Here is a 17,925-nt window from a genome sequence, read left to right as displayed (position 1 = left end):
TCAAAAAAATAATTAAAATAATTAATTATTTAATTATTAAAAAAAAATTAAATCTATTTGTAAAAACAATGAAAATAGAAAACAGAAAATAATTGCAAATAAAAATATGGAGAATAAAAAAAAAAAAATATATATATATATGTAAAAATTGCTTTACACTTGTGTACGCATAATCTACATAGGTATATATGTATATATGCACATGTGCCCGTAAATATACATTCTTATATGTTTCATCTATTTATGTTCCTCATTTTTTCAATATTTATGTGTAAAACTGCATGAAGCACTATTGTACTTTTTCTTTTTCTGTTTTTTTTTTTTTTTTTTTTTTTTTTTTACTTGTTTTTAAAAGTGTACATTTATATAGATGTATACCACACATACATGTATGAAGGATCTACATATATAGCATAGCTGTAATACAAACTTAAGTAAATGTTTTAAATATACCTTTACAAGTAAACACCTGTGTGAATATATATGTAGATTTTTTATATTAGTATATATTTATTTAAATATGTGTACACCAAAAAAAAAAAAAAAAAACCACAACAAAACAATATTACACTTAGGACAATCAACTTGTGTTTATGATATTTTATATAAACGTTTTATTCACATTTTGCACTTTAATTTTAAAAAAATTTCTATCAGTAGAAATGTTAAAAAAAACTGTACATTGTTGTAAATAAATGTAAAACAATTTAATGTATGCATGCGTAAACGAAAAACATTGAAAAAAAAAAAACAAAAAATTTTGCGTCTGAAATATATACGGAATTGGAAAGGTCCATACACGGAAGTATAAATATTAATGTATATACATATATTTATACATTTATATATACATATATACATATACATATATGACATATCTATATATATAAATATGCGTACAAGGACATGCAATGCTAAAGAAACAACGCCTTCGTTCTACTCTACCTTTTCCTTCATATTTTTAGAATATATTGAACATAGGCAGGAAAAGTTCAACCATACATATGTACAAATAAATAGAAAAAGTCACTAAAACACATAAATATAACACAGTCTAGTGGCATATATGTCAACAGAATTGTCATGGGAAATTAAATGCAAAAATATTTATTCTATTTTGCGGTTGCAAAGCCAACATGGTAAAAAAAAAATAAAAAAGTAAAATTATGGAATAAAAATAAAAATGTAATAATTTATAATTTAAAAAATAGAACATTAATTGAAAAAATTATATAATATTCTTTTTAAAAAAAAAAAAAATGTCATTTTGCGAACAAATTTAATATGTATATATACATAATGTGGTTTTAAAACTTTTTTATAAAAAAAACATACAATATTGTACAAGGAATATTTTCTTTTTCCATGCTCTTACAAAAAAATATATTATAAGAAAAATACGTAAGAATTCATCGAAAGAAAGATGGTTCAAGGATAAGAAAAGGTGCAATAAAAAAAAAAATAATAATACTTATGCTACTCTAGTACTGTGTCCTTACCACCACCCATAAATTTTACCGCATAGGCGATGACAGTCCTTTCTAGGTAAAATATGCATATACTAACTTATGGGGGACTATATACTGATGTTTCCTACTCACCCTGGGTGCGTATGTATGTATATATACCTATGTGCTATATATATATATATATATATATAACTGCGAATATACGTCCTATCTGCTTGGTTTGTATGAACGTACGAATACCCATATAACAAGTTCCTATATGAACATAAAATTGCGAAATACATTTTTTAAGACAACATTTCTTATTAAAAGCAGAAAACATAATTTTTTTTTAATGTTAGTAAGTTCAAGTAGGTCCACAAAATAATATGCAAAATAGTTGTATATATATTATACGAATACGTGTACCCCCCCCCCCCTTCAGGTTCAAGGCAGAACAATACTTTTTTTTTCTCTGCCTATGAAAAAAAAAGCCGATAAGATTCATTCAACATGGATATTCTACATTTCACATATAGAGTTATTCTTATAGAAAAAGTCAGTTATAAACACATTTTTTTTTTTTTTTTTAAATTATTGTACAAAAAAAAAAAAAAAACTAACTATTTCGCCAAGGCATCCATAAAATAAAAGAAAGGTGTTAAAAAATGAGAGGCATATGTTGTGCTTGCAAATATGTTTAAGAATATGTATAAAAGTTTGCATAAATTTTGAAATAAAAATTTTTTCTCAAAATTTCGTAAAATTTGAATACAAATTATATGTATTTATATGTAACAAATTTGAAAAAAAAAAGTTGGGTTATACGAATTCGTGAAACATTCTTGCAGCAAATTGCTAGACTCTTGTGCGCAATTTTGTTTGCTTTCATGGTTTTATATACATAGATTATGTGCTTATATACATTTTCGTATACAAGTATATATATAGGAAATATTGTAAATTATACTTAAAATTCAAATGAGGAAAAATTGAAAAAAAAAATTTTTTTTTGTTACATTTCTGTTTCCATTGGAAAAACACGTTTATCTTTGTAGTTTGTTTCTATTGTTGTAAATAGATGAAAAAATAAGTGTTCAACTGGTTTCTAATATTTAACAAATATGTATTAATATCTTGTCAAGTGGTTTCTTTCATAATGTGCTAATTCTACATAAATTTTTATATCACATTTATGATGTTATGCTTTGTTTTATTCATGTATATATATATATATATGTAGATATACGTACATGCATAATGTACATGAATGTGAGCACTTAATTATAGGTTTACAAAGGTTACATGCATCTTACAAGTATGATTATTAAATGTTCTTAAATAATTGTTGTATATGTTCATGGTTGTTTATTTTCATTACATTGCCATTCGTGTACATGGAGAACCACATATTATTCCAGAGTATGTCATTTGCGAAACCCTCTTTGAAGTCGACAGAAGTTAATTTTATAGCTTTTTTTTTTTTTTTTTTTTTTATTCTTTTTTTAAATTTTTATAAAAAAACACTTCTTAAAATTCTTTATTCTTTTATCATTATAGGAATAAATAAAAAATTGTCAAATGAAGAATTATCAAATTAGTAAAATTTTCTTATGCATTTTCAAGTTTACCATAGTTCGTTAAACGTTCTTGTTATACAACATATCTGTTTTATTTATTATTCTGGTCCATAAACAAACCACACTGTTACATACTTTATTTATTTATTATTATTATTATTTTTTTTTTTTTTTTTTAATTAATAAATAATATATCTGTTATTTTAATTATTTCTTCTTTTAGCGATGTTTCTTTATGCCAATATACGGGAGTGAGAGGTGTGCAAGGTTAAATTAAACCTGGGAATTTGATTGTGTTCTGCGTAATTTTGTTAAACATGTGAGATAGTTACATGTACAAGGTTCGTATATTTTGCATATGTACATATTCACGGCTCTACAGAAAATTCCTTAATGGTGTGACAAATAGTTGCAAACTGAATGAAGCAATATTTGTTTAAAATGATCTATCCTATTCTTTACATTTTTTACTACATGTGAAATAATTTTTTTTTCTTTGTAAAACTTATTAAAAAAATATCTTGTGTCAAAAAAGTTTATTGTGAATTTAAACAATTTTAAAGTGTAAAAAATTAAATGCTTTAACAAAAAAGTGTTCTCATTCTTTAGCTTTCCAAAATAGGCTGATTTGAGGAAAAAGTACAAAGTTTTCGTACTGTTCAATTTTTTTTTTTTGCTTCAAACATATATACTCGTAATTATATAAACGCATAAATATATAAACGCACAAATGTGTAACGTTCAAAGGGACATGTTCAAAAACTTGTGAACGTATAATCACTTGCGCATGGTCACTTGTGTGTACGCTAAATGTGCCTTCATTTCAATTAAACAGTGGAAAATTCCAAAACGCATACATGAGAAGAAAATTTCTTCTACACAGCTGTGATGTTCCTTTTAAAAAAATAAATAAGTTCTGTGTTCATAATTCTATATCATTATTAACATATTTTGAAACATTCAATTATAAAGATTTATATATAAAAAATTATACATCATTTTGATTTCACATATTGTGCGTATTTTTATGCATTTACACAGAGAATGAGAATACAGAAGTTACATATACGTGTTAGTTTAACAAACATATATATAACAAATTAATATTTGCCTTTTGCACAAAATATTTCCTCCTTTGCAAACGCTTCACATATCCATTTTCCATTCGGGATATAAATCACTAACAGTTTCAACATACTTCTTTTTTGCTTCGTCCTGACTTAAATTTTCAATTGATTTCCAAGCTTCATATTTTTTTCTTTCTTGAAAATTAAATATGCTTGGTGCAGGTATGTTACAGTTTCCAACTGTGGCTTGCTTAAAATATTTGTATAAAAGTAATTTATTCTCCACAGAGATTACTTCATTCTTGGGGAGTGCGTTCACGAAGGTAACACACCTTTCAAAGATGTCGCTTACACTCATGTTACTTAAGAGGCTGATATGAGAAGTAAAAAAAAAAAAAAAAAAAGGGCAGTAAAGAACACTGAAAAATTGAAGTTGCTAAATATGTTTATGAAGAATGTTATGTATAGTTGTTAAATATTAAAATGATCCATTGTTGTTGTACAAATGGAAAAGCAGAGAAGAATTAGTTCATATAAAAAAGTGCGAATTCCATTTTTATTATTTATTCGATAAAATGTTTAAATGGTGGACGCATTTATAAGATTATGTAAGGGGAGGGGGGGTTTACATAAATATTTACAAATGTGGTTATTCATGCGTCAGGAAAACCGTATAAGCATTAACATGCATAAGCATTCACAATCATAAGCATTCACAATCACAAGTATTCACAATCACAAGTATTCACAATCATAAACATTTACAATCATAAATCTTCACACTTACACCCCAGCATTTAAAGATATTAAATTTTTCTTATCACATTTTATTCTGTATGTGGAGTAAAAAGGATGAAATCATTGAGAAAGTTTTATCAAGTACAATGGATAGCACAAATCATGTAAATTGATGCACTTATAGAAAAAGAAAATTCAAAATGCTCTTATTTAAGCCATAGATTTACAAGAAAATCATTTGTTCTGACAATGGAATCATATAATTCTAATATGCAAAAAAATAGTGTTACCTGTTTTAAAGGAGGTCTATATTAATTTGGGAAGGAGGCGGGCCTAAATTGGGCAAAAAGAATGACCAAAATATATAAGGCTAATATGAGGAAAATAACACAATCGGAAAAATGGCATAATAAAACAAAGAATATAAATAAAGAAAATTACAACTCAACATATAAAAATAACAATCTAAATTAAATCTGAAAGTACATTTATTCTTCTCCTAATTATGGAGATGACACATATATTCTTATTTTGATAAAATTTCAAGTTATCTACTACCTTTTACAGCAGATAATATATGATGGTTGAAAAGTAAGAAAAAAGTTTTATATAAGAAAATGTTTCAAATGTAATAAAAAATATGTTTAATTGAGCAAAAAAAAAAAAAATACCATTATGCAACTGTTAATTTTTGCCATCATTCAATTGTTAATTTTTGTCATCATTCAATTGTTAATTTTTGTCATCATTCAATTGTTAATTTTTGTTATCATTCAATTGCTAATTTTTATAATTATTCAGCTGATCGGATTTTACCACTTTATGTTAGCGCTATCAACAGGAAAAAATTTTGTGCGTTAAAATTTTACTTAAAAAATAATTACGTTGCAATTCACGCATTTTAAAAAATGCTTATATAAAATTTTAATTTTTTCGTTTTATTTTTATTGAAAAAATGTCATTTTGTATTTAAATTAGTTTCAAATAAATTGAATAATGTTTATACGTAACTATATGTGTGTGTACGGGCAAAGTAGGGAAATAATGAAAAAGCATATTCATTGAATTTTTTCCAAGCTACTAAGTTAAAAACAAAGGAGAAAAAAAAATTTTAGTGTAGCATTTCCTCACACTTTACATTATGCATGCTCCCGCGGTTATTTATTTAGACTTTTTTTAAAAAACATAATTTATGCTTTTAAATTATAATTTAAATATAAAGAATAAATGAAAAATAAATAAAGAAAAAAGGTGTGATAAATCGTTGATAAAAAAAAAAAAAAAAAAAGGTTTTAGTACATAATTATTTAATTTCTACATGCAATGTTCTTCTTTTAAGATATTTATTATACTTATATAATTGTAGCTTTTTTGGTGTATTTACTTTATTTTTCTCAGTAACATATCTTGACGGTTGCTTCCCATACTTTCTTGCTTCAGTGCATTCTAAGACAACAACTTTTCTATTCTTTTTTTTTTTTCCATATATGGTAACTATAAAAAGGGGGAAAAAATAATAAAAAAAAAATGAATCTAGGGAAAATTTTAACCCTAATTATTATTCTATATAAAATGTTGAGATGGTGTGAAAGTTTTCTATTTAATTTGCATAAGAAAAAATAAAATAAAATAAAAATAAAAAACAAGACTCTAAAGTGTGTAACGTTTTTGTGAATTATTAAGACCGTATATGTATATACACACATTTGAAGGAATATCAAAATTTTTGAGTAAAATTAAAAATTTGCTTTCTTTTATTCATTTTTGGACGGATTTTATTAACATTATTTGAAAATGTCTCTCATTATAACCAATTCTTTTGCTCTTGCAGCAGTTTTTTATTGCAGGGCCTTTTATCATTTTTTTGTTATAAGGAATTATAAATGATTGGCAACATTTTATGTTAGCTAAAAGGAACAAAATTAAATATATGAACAAAGTGTCACATTTTTTCATATTCTTTATATTTTACTAAAAATATCTGCCATCAAAATAAGGTTTACGTTTATTCAGAAACCAAGGAATGATATGTGTGAGGAGAAACTCGTTTTGCACAGGGACGTCTGTACGTGTTCGTTCTGGTATGTGTGAACTTTCATTAATGTGTGAGCAGTTCCTCTCTATGTAATTCGTTCAGTTAATAAACCTTCATCAACTGGTAATGTTTCTTATGGTAATACTCCTTTCATTTATTTTTTATATTCTAAAACCATTTGAACTATGGACCCTTTCCCTTGTGTTCATGTAGGGAAACAAACCTCTTTCTGAAAAGCCTAGACCATGCATCATTCTTCCGTAATTTCAGTTCCTTCCTTTATTTTATATATATGCTATTTTGCATTCATGTACACACGCTTTGGAAAAATTAATGATGCTCTAAATTTTAAAATAACGAAGAAATTGGGAAAAACGTGGGAAGTAAATATGGCGGAAAAATGGCCAAGTTAAAGCAAAAAACGGGCTAACACAATAACGATGAAAGCGTAAAAGTAAAAAATGAGTAAGTGTACTTAAGCTAAGTGGTATGTAAGAAGCCAAAAAAAAAAAAAAAAAAAAACTAAAACGGTGTTTAAAGCAAAATTCCTTTTCTTTTCTTTTTGTTTTTGGTAGAAATATTAAGTATGCATACACAAAAACGTAATTAGGCATTAATAAAAGGCAAAGTGAAAAGTTCATACATGTAATATGTAATGGGGGTTATCGACACTGCATGATTTTTTTCCCATTTTTTAAATTTTTCATGACACATTAACACGTATTTTCTCGTGTGCATTTCAGTTTTACGGGTATTCATTTTTTTTTTTTAGTTCTTTTAAAGCATTGTGCTCTCTATACGGGCTTAAAAAAAATTTTAAAAAAAAAAAAAGTGGAAAATGTTACAATCGAAAAATGAACAACACAGTAAAGATAAAGGAAAAATATATATTTTTTGTAATAACTGTTTACAAGTGCATATATGCACACCCAAGTTGCTCCTAATAATGTTGCATACAACTTACAATAGCCACAATTGCAGTTGAAGAACATATTTAAGGCATAAAAGGATCAATGAAATTGAAGAAGCATCTTTTTGTGCCCGTGTTATGTAGAAGATATTACATGAGCAATGGTGAAATAAGTAAATTTAAAGATAAAAAAAATAAAAGTGAGGATGTGAAAGAAGGACTGAAACCACCAAATAAAGAGGCGAACAGCTTCGGGAGGAAATACCGCAGTGGTGACTTAGCAACACCATATGAAATATACAAATGGTCGAATATTTTAAACACGATAAATGAAAAGTTAATAGATGATGTAATAAAACAGGAAGAAAAAAAAAAGAAGAAAAAAAAAACAATAACGAAGATATATAATAGAAATAGGATTACTAGTTCCAGTAGGAATGATCATTCCAGTAGTTACTGTAGCGATAGAAACTTAATCTGCCCCTTGGACTTACACAGAATCGTACAGCGATACTACATTATGATAAATGATAAGGAAAATGATATATATGTTGAAAATGAAATAAATAATCATTTTTCTAATTTGATAAATACTTTGGAATATCATTTTGATGTTAACAAAGTGGCAATGGAGTTTCTGAAAAGTATAAAAAAAAACGAGTCACACATATTTTACTATCTCTACAATAATTTTAAATTTCTTCATATATTCCCATATAAATATTTTTGGACGTATGAATATGCTGAAAATAATTTCTGTGATGATGATATGCAAAATAAGGAAGAATATGATAATGAATATTTATTTAAAAATATAGACTTAAATAAACTTGATTTATTGTTGAGAGATGAAGAAGATATTTTAAGTGCCCCACAGGAGAAAACAAGGAATGAATGTAAAAACAAATATAATGATGTTCAAAGAAACTGCTTGAATGTTCAGGAAATGGAACATAATCACAAATTGAAATTTATAAATCGGAAAAAAAGTGAGTTATGTAAGAAGGAAAACTATGACCATGTGGATGAAACACTCATAAGCCATGTAAAATTAAAGGGTGAAAATAATTTTATCACATTTGATAAAATTGAAAAGGACAATTCAATCAAACATAATACAATTACCAAGGATAGGGGAAGACACAGCAATTATGAATTTTTGACAACCCCATTTCAAAGTAAAAACAAAAATAATACTCCCATTATTAATTCAAAACGGTTTTTATGTAACATTGGCTCTTCCAGTGATGCAATTGCTGTACAGGAAATGAAATTAAAAAATGTCAACTGTATTGATAAACCTTATGGCATTAGCAATATGAGCAATTGTGAGAATAATAAAATGAACAATGTTGATAGTTTCACCAAAAGTGAGAATTTAATGGGAAGTAATGATAATACGAATAAATGCAATGAAAAATTATCACAGAACAGTAAAGAAGTAAATGTAGAGGATGGAAAAAGAAATAATTTGAAAAATATGAATTACGAGAACATGGTTGATGAGCACGATTTCAATTACGATATTAATATTTTAAATAAAAAAATAACTACAGGAGTGGAAAAATCTGAAAGAACAAATTTTAGAACCAGCAATGTACCCGTGTCTCCCCTAAGCAGAGCAACCGTGTTTGGGAAAGTTCTTTTTGACATCGCAAAGAATAGTAGCGTGGAGTATATTAAAAGCAGACTGACAAACGGATTTGCAAACAGAGATGATAAAAGTGTAAGAAACAGTGACAACCTCAGAGATGTAATCATAAATGAAAAGAACGCCGAAATTTTGGCAAACGGATTGAGTAAAATGAGAGGAGTAGTTTTAAAACTTGGACAAATGATCAGTTTGCAAGACGAGCATTTATCTCCCATATTAGTAAAAGCATTTAAACTTGTAAGTAACTCAGCAGACGTAATGCCTAAGGGTCAATTAATAAGCGTGTTAAAAAAAGAAATGGGATCTGATTATGAAAAAAAATTTGACTCATTTAATTATACCCCTTTTGCAAGTGCATCTATAGGACAAGTCCATAAAGCAATAATAAATAATAAAAAAGTAGCTGTGAAAATTCAGTATCCAGGTGTATATGAATCTATTGATAGCGACATAAAGAATCTGTTATTTATTAATCAGTACACTAATTTGATATTAAAAAATTTATACATTGAAAATTTGTGTAGAGAAATAAAAAAGGAGTTAAAATGTGAATGTGATTACATTAACGAAGCAAAATATTATGCTCTTTTTAAAAACATATTTCAACATAGTAAATATTTTTATGTTCCTACAGTATATAGTGAATACGTAACCAAACATATTTTAGTAACTTCGTATGTTGAAGGTATAACTTTAGATGAAGTGGCACAGAGGTGTCCACAAGCCATTCGTGATTCGATAGGCCAACGAATTCTTTACCTCTGTTTACATGAATTATTTGTCTTTAAAATTATGAACACTGATCCTAATTTGGGCAATTTCTTATATAATGTAGAAAACGACAAACTATGTTTAATTGATTTTGGAGCTACCAGATTTTACAAAAATGAGTTTGTTGATAATTACCTAAGACTTGTAAAAGCATCTCTAGAAGAAGATAAATCTAAAATATATCATTACTCATATGAACTTAACTTTTTAACTGGGAAAGAAAATGAAGAAATGAAAAATTCTCATATCAAATCAGTAATATTAGTTGGAGAACCATTTAAATCATCTACATACAATTTTACTAATAATGACATAGCAAAACAGATATATAAATTATTACCTAAAATTATATATAATAGATTAGTCCCCCCTAGATCTGAAATTTATACTTTGCATAGAAAATTATCTGGGGCATACTTAATTTGCATGAAGCTGAAGGCAAGGGTAAAAGCTGCACATATATTTAATTCCATTTATGAAAACTATAAATTCACATCTATAGATACATATTGTGGTAGTAAACTAAGAACATGAACATACTACAAGTTATAGTATTGTTCGTTGGACGTCCTGTCCAATTTTGTTATTCGATGTCATTATCACGAAGTTTTACAGAGGTTGCATTTGTCGAATCAGGTGTATATTTCCAATTATGTGTGCATATACATTTATATTTTCCACAGTAATATCCTACATTGCAACAGCGTCTCGGTTATTCTTACATGTCTCACTTATTGTAATGTATCCCATCTGCCACAACCTAATTGGGAGAACACCTTTCAGTTTGGGTACCCCAAATGGACAAATATATATATACGTGAATATATTTATTTATTTATTCATTAGACACATAACCACTTAACCATTTTGCCTCTTTTTTTTTTTTTTTTTTTTTTTTTTTTTTTTTTTTGTTATAATTTCCCACATTCTCCACTTTTCATTTTTAATGAGCTGCACTATTGCTTGGCGCATTCAGATACGCCTATCCATTTGATTATTTGTAGAATATTTGAATTCCACATTTGCGTTACATTAAAAGAACACAAATGTCTGTGCATTGTTTTAAACTTAACCGCTTGACCGTAATCTTTTGTAATTATACCCAAAGAAGGTGGCATTTTTCTTTATTTTAAGCTGACCTTTTGTACTACTTAATCAGTCGAACCTCCGGGGGCAGAAAAAAAGGAAGAAAAACATCGTGTTCTTAAAACGAGTTGTTTAAGAGAACTATTGAAAAGGATCTGCTAAGTGAATGTTAACATAGAGTGTTAGGTAAAAGAAGTCAAAATTTTGCTCTTGGCTTCGAAAAAACCATTTCATGAAATATTGAAACATTTATGTTGGCAGAAAATACATCACATGGGAGTAGCAGCATAGAATTAAAAAATGAAAAAATGAGAAAATTGCAAAATGGTAAACGTGAAAAATGGTAAAAGTTGCAAAACGGAAGAACCGCAAAAACATATACGTTAAAAGACATTTGTTGACAACATACATGCCACTTTCTGGTAGATTGTAATGTAAAAAATAATAAAATGCTTGTTATTATTTTTTGGAACCTCTAAGTGCAAATTAGCCGTCCCTTATTGTAATTAGGCGTGTGTATGTTAAAGTATTTCATAATTAGTATTATATTCAAAAGATGTATAAGGACATTTTTTTAGTCTAATTTATGTGAGTGGGGGGTAAATCATTTTAAAATACGAAATGTGGAACGCATTTACGTGTAAATACCAAAAATATACTAAAAAAAAAAAAAAGAAAAGAAAAAAAATTAAGCTTAATTTTCTTACTTCGTTATTTCGTCATTTCGTCATTTCGTCATTTCGTTATTTCGTCATTTCGTCATTTCGTCATTTCGTCATTTCGTCATTTCGTCATTTCGTTATTTCGTTATTTCGTTATTTCGTCATTTCGTCATTTCGTCATTTCGTCATTTCGTCATTTCGTCATTTCGTCATTTCGTCATTTCGTCATTTCGTCATTTCGTCATTTCGTCATTTCGTTATTTCTTATTTTTGCATTTATCTGATAAATATATAGCTTGTATGGTTATATCATCTACGATGTTTTCCTCTTCGTTTAGCCATCGATCCCATGATTCTTTGGCTAAATTTTCAACGGCATCTTGAACCTTAAAGGTCATGAACAAAATTAGGGAGGTTGTAAGGGATTTAATAGCTTAAAATGAAAGCATCGCATGTGAAGTGACAATAGCAAGGAAAATCGATGCCTGAATCGAAACAGTATGATAACAGGTACATACGTAAAGACATAAAAGCACACACATAATCTATGCATACATGCAGAGCAATAGTCATTACATTATCATATCCAAATTCGTAGATCAGGTTAACGGCCTCTTCAGAAGAAATGAATTCCCATACACCATCACTACATATCAAAACGAGGATATCTTCATCTTCGTTTATGTTAATTTCCATGAAACCAGGTTCAGAAATTATACCTATTTGATGACCTATAGTATCTCCAATAGCTCTGCGTGTATGCACAGATGAGAAAAAAAAAAAAAAAAAATAGAATTACAAAAGTGTACATGAAGTAGTATTTCAAATACTGCAATAAATAGAGCATGATATCACGGAGGGTGTTGAATATGTATAGAACTAAATTTAGGAAAGGCGTATGCAATGGATGTGCATGACGGATACTAATGAAATGAGCAACCATATAGGCCAACATGGTGGGGAACAATAAATTTGTTGCATATACAAAAGTTAAGTAGATCATATGCAAATTTATACGTTTGTAGACAAAAATGAGAAAAATGAGAAAGAACTGTAATAGTACCTTGACATGGCCAATCCAGGATAGAATTTATTTTTTAGAAAAACACGATAAGGTATGTCTCCCTCAAGTTTCAGTACTTGACCACCAGAATTTATAATCCTCTTTTTTTCAGCTGCAGAATTGGGTTTATGATCCTTAGTAAGATCGAATGCCTCTAACATATCTGGAAATCCCTTTTTCCTCCTGCCTAGTACAGCTCTAGAATCCCCTACATAAGCTATATATAATTTTTTTTCCTTAAATACATGAACTATTATTGTTGCTGTCGTACCACTCATTGTACTATCAAAAAAGGTTTCTTTTTTTTTTTTTTTCTTTTTGTTTAATTTTTGTCCTTCCTTCTTAGTCTTAATGATATCCCCTTCGTTCGAACATTTTTTGGATTCCTTTTTCCCCCCCCTTTTATTGCCATTCTTTTGATCCTCATTATCATCACTATTTTTATAGTTATCAATATTACTGTCGCTATCAGTGTTAGCGTATTTTTCTTTGCTGTCTGTTTGGAAGTTATCACTAAAATTTTCTTCATCATCTTCATCATCTTCATCATCGTCATCATCATCGTCATCATCATCATCGTCATCATCATCGTCGTCATCGACATCTTCATTGTCCTCTCCCACTTCTTCATCAGAATTTTCTATTTGTTGCATATCTAAATCGAATTGAGTACTCACAATTGAGCTATTTATATTCTTATTCATGTGAACATTTTTATTATTTCCACCTTTACTATTCCTTTTAGGATTAAATGTTAATTCTTCAAGGTACGCATTAGTGGTTTTTTCGATATTTGCATGAATATTTAAAAAGGCATTAGTAAAAACTTCCTTTGGATTTTTTAAAAAATTTTCATTCTTTATAATCATATAAGGTAGTTCCTTTTGTACGTAATTTGAAACATCATGCCCATAAGGCCCATGTCCATCAAAAATTCCATACAACGCTAAGTTTTCCGTTGTAATAATTGTAAAATCGTCTTGATTTGGACTTTCAGGTTTTAATCCTTTTCTACATACATATCCTATTCCATTTTCATTCAATTTATCAACTGAACCTTTAATTTTTACACATTTTTTTTCAAAATCTTCTTGAAAATGCGATGCTCTCACTCCTGCTACGGAAGATCTACTTTTTATTTTTTTTTTTTTCTCTTCATATTTTTTCCCTTCTTCCTTTTGTGATTTTACGCCAACTTTTGTATGGGAATCATTTTCTGACGATTCTTTAAACCTATCTTCATTGTCCTTCAGCTCTTGTATACTTCTCTTTACTTCATCAGTATCATTTGGAAGTTCTCCCTTTGTGCTAATTGAGAGTCTCCTTCTTGTGTTCTTTCTGTCTTTAACTGATTAAGAGTGGGATGGAATGGAGCATATGCAATTAATGTTTACTTGGACATAGACGAATAAATATATGCATATATATACAGAAGTGCATAGATATATACAATTTTATACAGTTTTATGCATATATATAATTATGTATGTGAAATGTCGGAAGGGTTGCCATCACAGTCATATATATACATTAAGGTACATATAGATTGGAAATGCAATGTATTTTCGACCCTTGCTTGGAAGAAGCGGGTTGTGGGTAATCACTGGATAGCGATTTTCCAGTGTATGAAATCAACCACGTGTACATGTGAACACATTACTAGTAGATAAATGCGTATATATACACATATTCATACATGAAAAACGTATATAGAATAATATACTACAACAATGTATACACTAAACAACTGTCATAATTGTGGAAGCAAACGATAAAGATCGCTGCAAAAAGGATTCAATGAGTAAACTGTAATTATGAAATATTAAATAAGGCTACGGTCATGTGCCACTTGTTTGGTTAACTCATTTGTATGATACATTTTTATGAAATGTGCTATGCCACTTATTGGTGAAAGATTTTAGTTACCCATTTTAGCAACTCATTTTATATATATATGAACATATATTTAAATTGTAACGCATGGATTGTGCACGTGCAAAGTGACCAAGTTCTACTGTGCACATTCTGTACAATATGCTATTTTTTATTTGAGAAACATTCCCTATTCTTACTCATTCGGCATATATGTGCAAATATGCATATGCGTAAACACCTCTGCTATTTTTATTTATCATTTAATTAAAAATAAAAGAAATACAAAAATATTACGATGTCTACAACTTGTTGGATGAACACTTATGCATGTGGATTATTTTTTGAATAAATGAATGGGAGGATTAATCATTTATGAAGCGTGAAATTAAAGGGGTGAACATATATATACATATGTGCATGTATGGACGTCTGTGTGTAAGGGCACTGTTAGCACTTATTAAATAGTGAATATATAAACTCCACTATGAAATTATATTTATGCCTAAGTAAAGAGCTCATAGAACGATCAAATTTCATCACTCTCTGGATGGAAAAGAAGTCATGTATGTATAAAAAAATAAAGAAAAAAAATTCATTTTTTCATCTACAATTAAGGTTGCCATAGATACATAAAACTAAAAAATCCGCTTAACTTGTTCAAAAGCATGGCAATGAAAAATGTAAAAAAAGGGATATCTACTTCCATTTTATAACGTGCTCTTCTTCTTTCCTTTTTTTTATTTTTTTATTTTTGCACACTTTTTTCATTTCTACATGGTGTCTACCTTTTACTTTTGCACATAAAGTACTTTACATAATGGCATTATGAAGCAATTACACATAGATTGACAGGAACGTGTACAGATATATATGTTTATATATATATATATACATATGCACGCATGCACGTTCTACACATGTTTACATATGCATGCAAATACACACTCGCATACACCATGTTGTATACTAGTGTGCGTACATGTACGAAGGGATGGTGAGGTTGTTTTTCGAGTTATGTTCCTTATTGACGAGGTGCATGTACCCATATCTTTTTTTCTTTTTTTTTTTTTTTTTTTTCTTTTCCCCTTGTAATATATATATCAAGACATGGTAAGCACCATAATAAAAAGCACAACTTAAATTAATTAAAAATAATAAATACTTTCTTTCAAAAATAAACGAAGGAAAAATGAATTAGTTGTGTGCAAAAATTAAGTTAACTCTTTTTTTAAGAAATAAAATGTGGGGGAAAAGAAAGGGAAAAAATATGGAAAAAACCCCAATACTTACAAAAAACTACAACTACCGGGGGAAGCAAATAGCTAACCCATTTTCACAAACACAAAAAAAAAAAAATATATATTAAAAATGTAAGAAAAATGCAAAAATAAAATAAATTTGGGAAAAGAGGTAAATATTAACTTAAAGGGTAAAATTCGTATTTTGCACAATATTACATTTTAAAATGAATGCTTAAGAAGTAGTAAAAAGAAAAGAAACGAAAACAAAAAGGAAAATAAAATAAAGCAAAACAAAATGAAGTAAAGCTAAACGAAACTAAACGAAGCTAAAACGAAACGGAATTAGGCGAAGTTGAACATGCGAAACTGAACTAAGCGAAACGAAACTAAACGCAGATTAAGAAACACCCGAGGAAATGCAACAGATAATGCAACATGAATAGTCGTGTAACTATTTAAAACAACAAAAAAACTGAAGGAAAAAAAAAAAAGTACATGTGTATGTAATGCTCCTTGAGTAACATATGCTGAAAAGGTACATATATTTAAGTGTGATAATAACATTTGATACGACGGATAATTTTTTCCTTTTTTAAAGAAAAAAATAAAGGAAAATAAGTACATTTTACTTTAGAAAAAATGCAAATAAAAAAAATTTATACGTTTTTTAAAAGAGTCAAAATCGTAGTAAAGTATTTTCTAACAATTTGTGTATATATGTAGCATTAGGCAAAATGAATAAATACAAATTTCTGTCAACAAGTGACAATAAAAATATGTAATTAGCTGCACAGAGATCTACGAGATATCGTTATGCGTGAACACTTTTTTACTAGCGATCACACATTTGTTGTAAAAGTTACGAGTATATATAAAGACACACACATATAATATTATAGGTGTACACCCTTTTATGCTTTTTCATATGTTGACGTAAATTATGTGTACAATATGCATACACGTAAAATTGCATACACACAGTTGTATAAAATTTGATTTATGTTATGTGTATACAAAACTAATCACATAACTAAAGTACATACATGTGCTTACGCGTTGACATACCTATTTCCAAGTTTGTCCGCTTTTTTTCATTATTTTCACCTGAAGACTTATTTATAGGTTTCTCATTCGACGTAAATTTAATGTTTTTTTTTATCATATTCAATGCTCTGTAACTTCGAAAATGTAATAGGGATTTTAAAAGAGCGTTCTTTTGATCTGTATTGTATTGTTTTTTTTTTTTTTTTGTCTCTTGTCTTTATAAAGATAAGCTCTTTTTCAATTCAAGTTCATTAAAAAACCCGTTTGTTCTAATTCTGAGGAATAGTGTTACTTTTTGTGTTTCTTCACGAAAAAAAAAAAAAAAAAAAAAATATACTTATTACTTTGGCACTCTTATTACTATAAGACGCCTTTTTTAATTTTAAAAGTTGCAGCATGGACATTCATTCTTTCAAAGTTGTACAGCATGTGCCATATGCACATAAGCATAAGCTTATAGGTATGTTGGTTATGTGTTTTTTAACACTACCAAACAGCTTCATGCACAACCAATTTAAGGAAAATATTAAGAAATAAATACATACATACGTGTACACACTATTTTTTTAATACGTAATATCAATAACACTACTTACAGCAAGTGAAAAATTGCAGGTGCTCTTTTCGCGCTTTGTGCGGGGGTTATGTAGATAAGTATGTACACATACATGCACCCTCTTAGGTACCTAAAAGTGCACACGTTTGTTTCTATTTGTATGTACTAATTTTTATGGGTGGGTTCGCATTTCCT

At 28.2% G+C, this 17,925-nt stretch overlaps 4 protein-coding genes across 4 annotated transcripts; 1 reads left to right on the top strand and 3 right to left on the bottom strand.

Moving 5' to 3' along the window:
• Window positions 1-4,174: 4,174 nt before the first annotated feature.
• On the bottom strand, window positions 4,175-4,453 carry PGO_142950 (acyl-CoA binding protein; the record flags this gene model as incomplete). Its single annotated transcript, XM_028690286.1, has 1 exon — window positions 4,175-4,453. One exon carries the CDS (start codon window positions 4,451-4,453, stop codon window positions 4,175-4,177), a length of 279 nt encoding a protein of 92 aa, XP_028546087.1.
• Window positions 4,454-6,136: 1,683 nt separating this feature from the next.
• Window positions 6,137-6,789, bottom strand: PGO_142940 (50S ribosomal protein L33; the record flags this gene model as incomplete). The annotated part of the gene is made up of 2 exons (XM_028690285.1): window positions 6,137-6,327; window positions 6,645-6,789. The coding sequence occupies 2 exons, from the start codon at window positions 6,787-6,789 to the stop codon at window positions 6,137-6,139; spliced, it is 336 nt and encodes a 111-aa protein (XP_028546086.1).
• Window positions 6,790-7,881: 1,092 nt separating this feature from the next.
• PGO_142930 (hypothetical protein, conserved) lies at window positions 7,882-10,737 on the top strand (the record flags this gene model as incomplete). Its single annotated transcript, XM_028690284.1, has 1 exon — window positions 7,882-10,737. One exon carries the CDS (start codon window positions 7,882-7,884, stop codon window positions 10,735-10,737), a length of 2,856 nt encoding a protein of 951 aa, XP_028546085.1.
• A 1,471-nt stretch (window positions 10,738-12,208) lies between these two features.
• PGO_142920 (hypothetical protein, conserved) lies at window positions 12,209-15,935 on the bottom strand (the record flags this gene model as incomplete). The annotated part of the gene is made up of 4 exons (XM_028690283.1): window positions 12,209-12,337; window positions 12,528-12,702; window positions 13,015-14,362; window positions 15,869-15,935. The coding sequence occupies 4 exons, from the start codon at window positions 15,933-15,935 to the stop codon at window positions 12,209-12,211; spliced, it is 1,719 nt and encodes a 572-aa protein (XP_028546084.1).
• Window positions 15,936-17,925: the final 1,990 nt, after the last annotated feature.

This window comes from Plasmodium gonderi (assembly GCF_002157705.1).
Source record: "Plasmodium gonderi DNA, contig: Chr14, whole genome shotgun sequence".
In the NCBI taxonomy this organism is placed as follows: domain Eukaryota; phylum Apicomplexa; class Aconoidasida; order Haemosporida; family Plasmodiidae; genus Plasmodium; species Plasmodium gonderi.
Note: the sequence above shows the minus strand (reverse complement) of the source record. Positions and strands in the feature narration are given on the sequence as shown.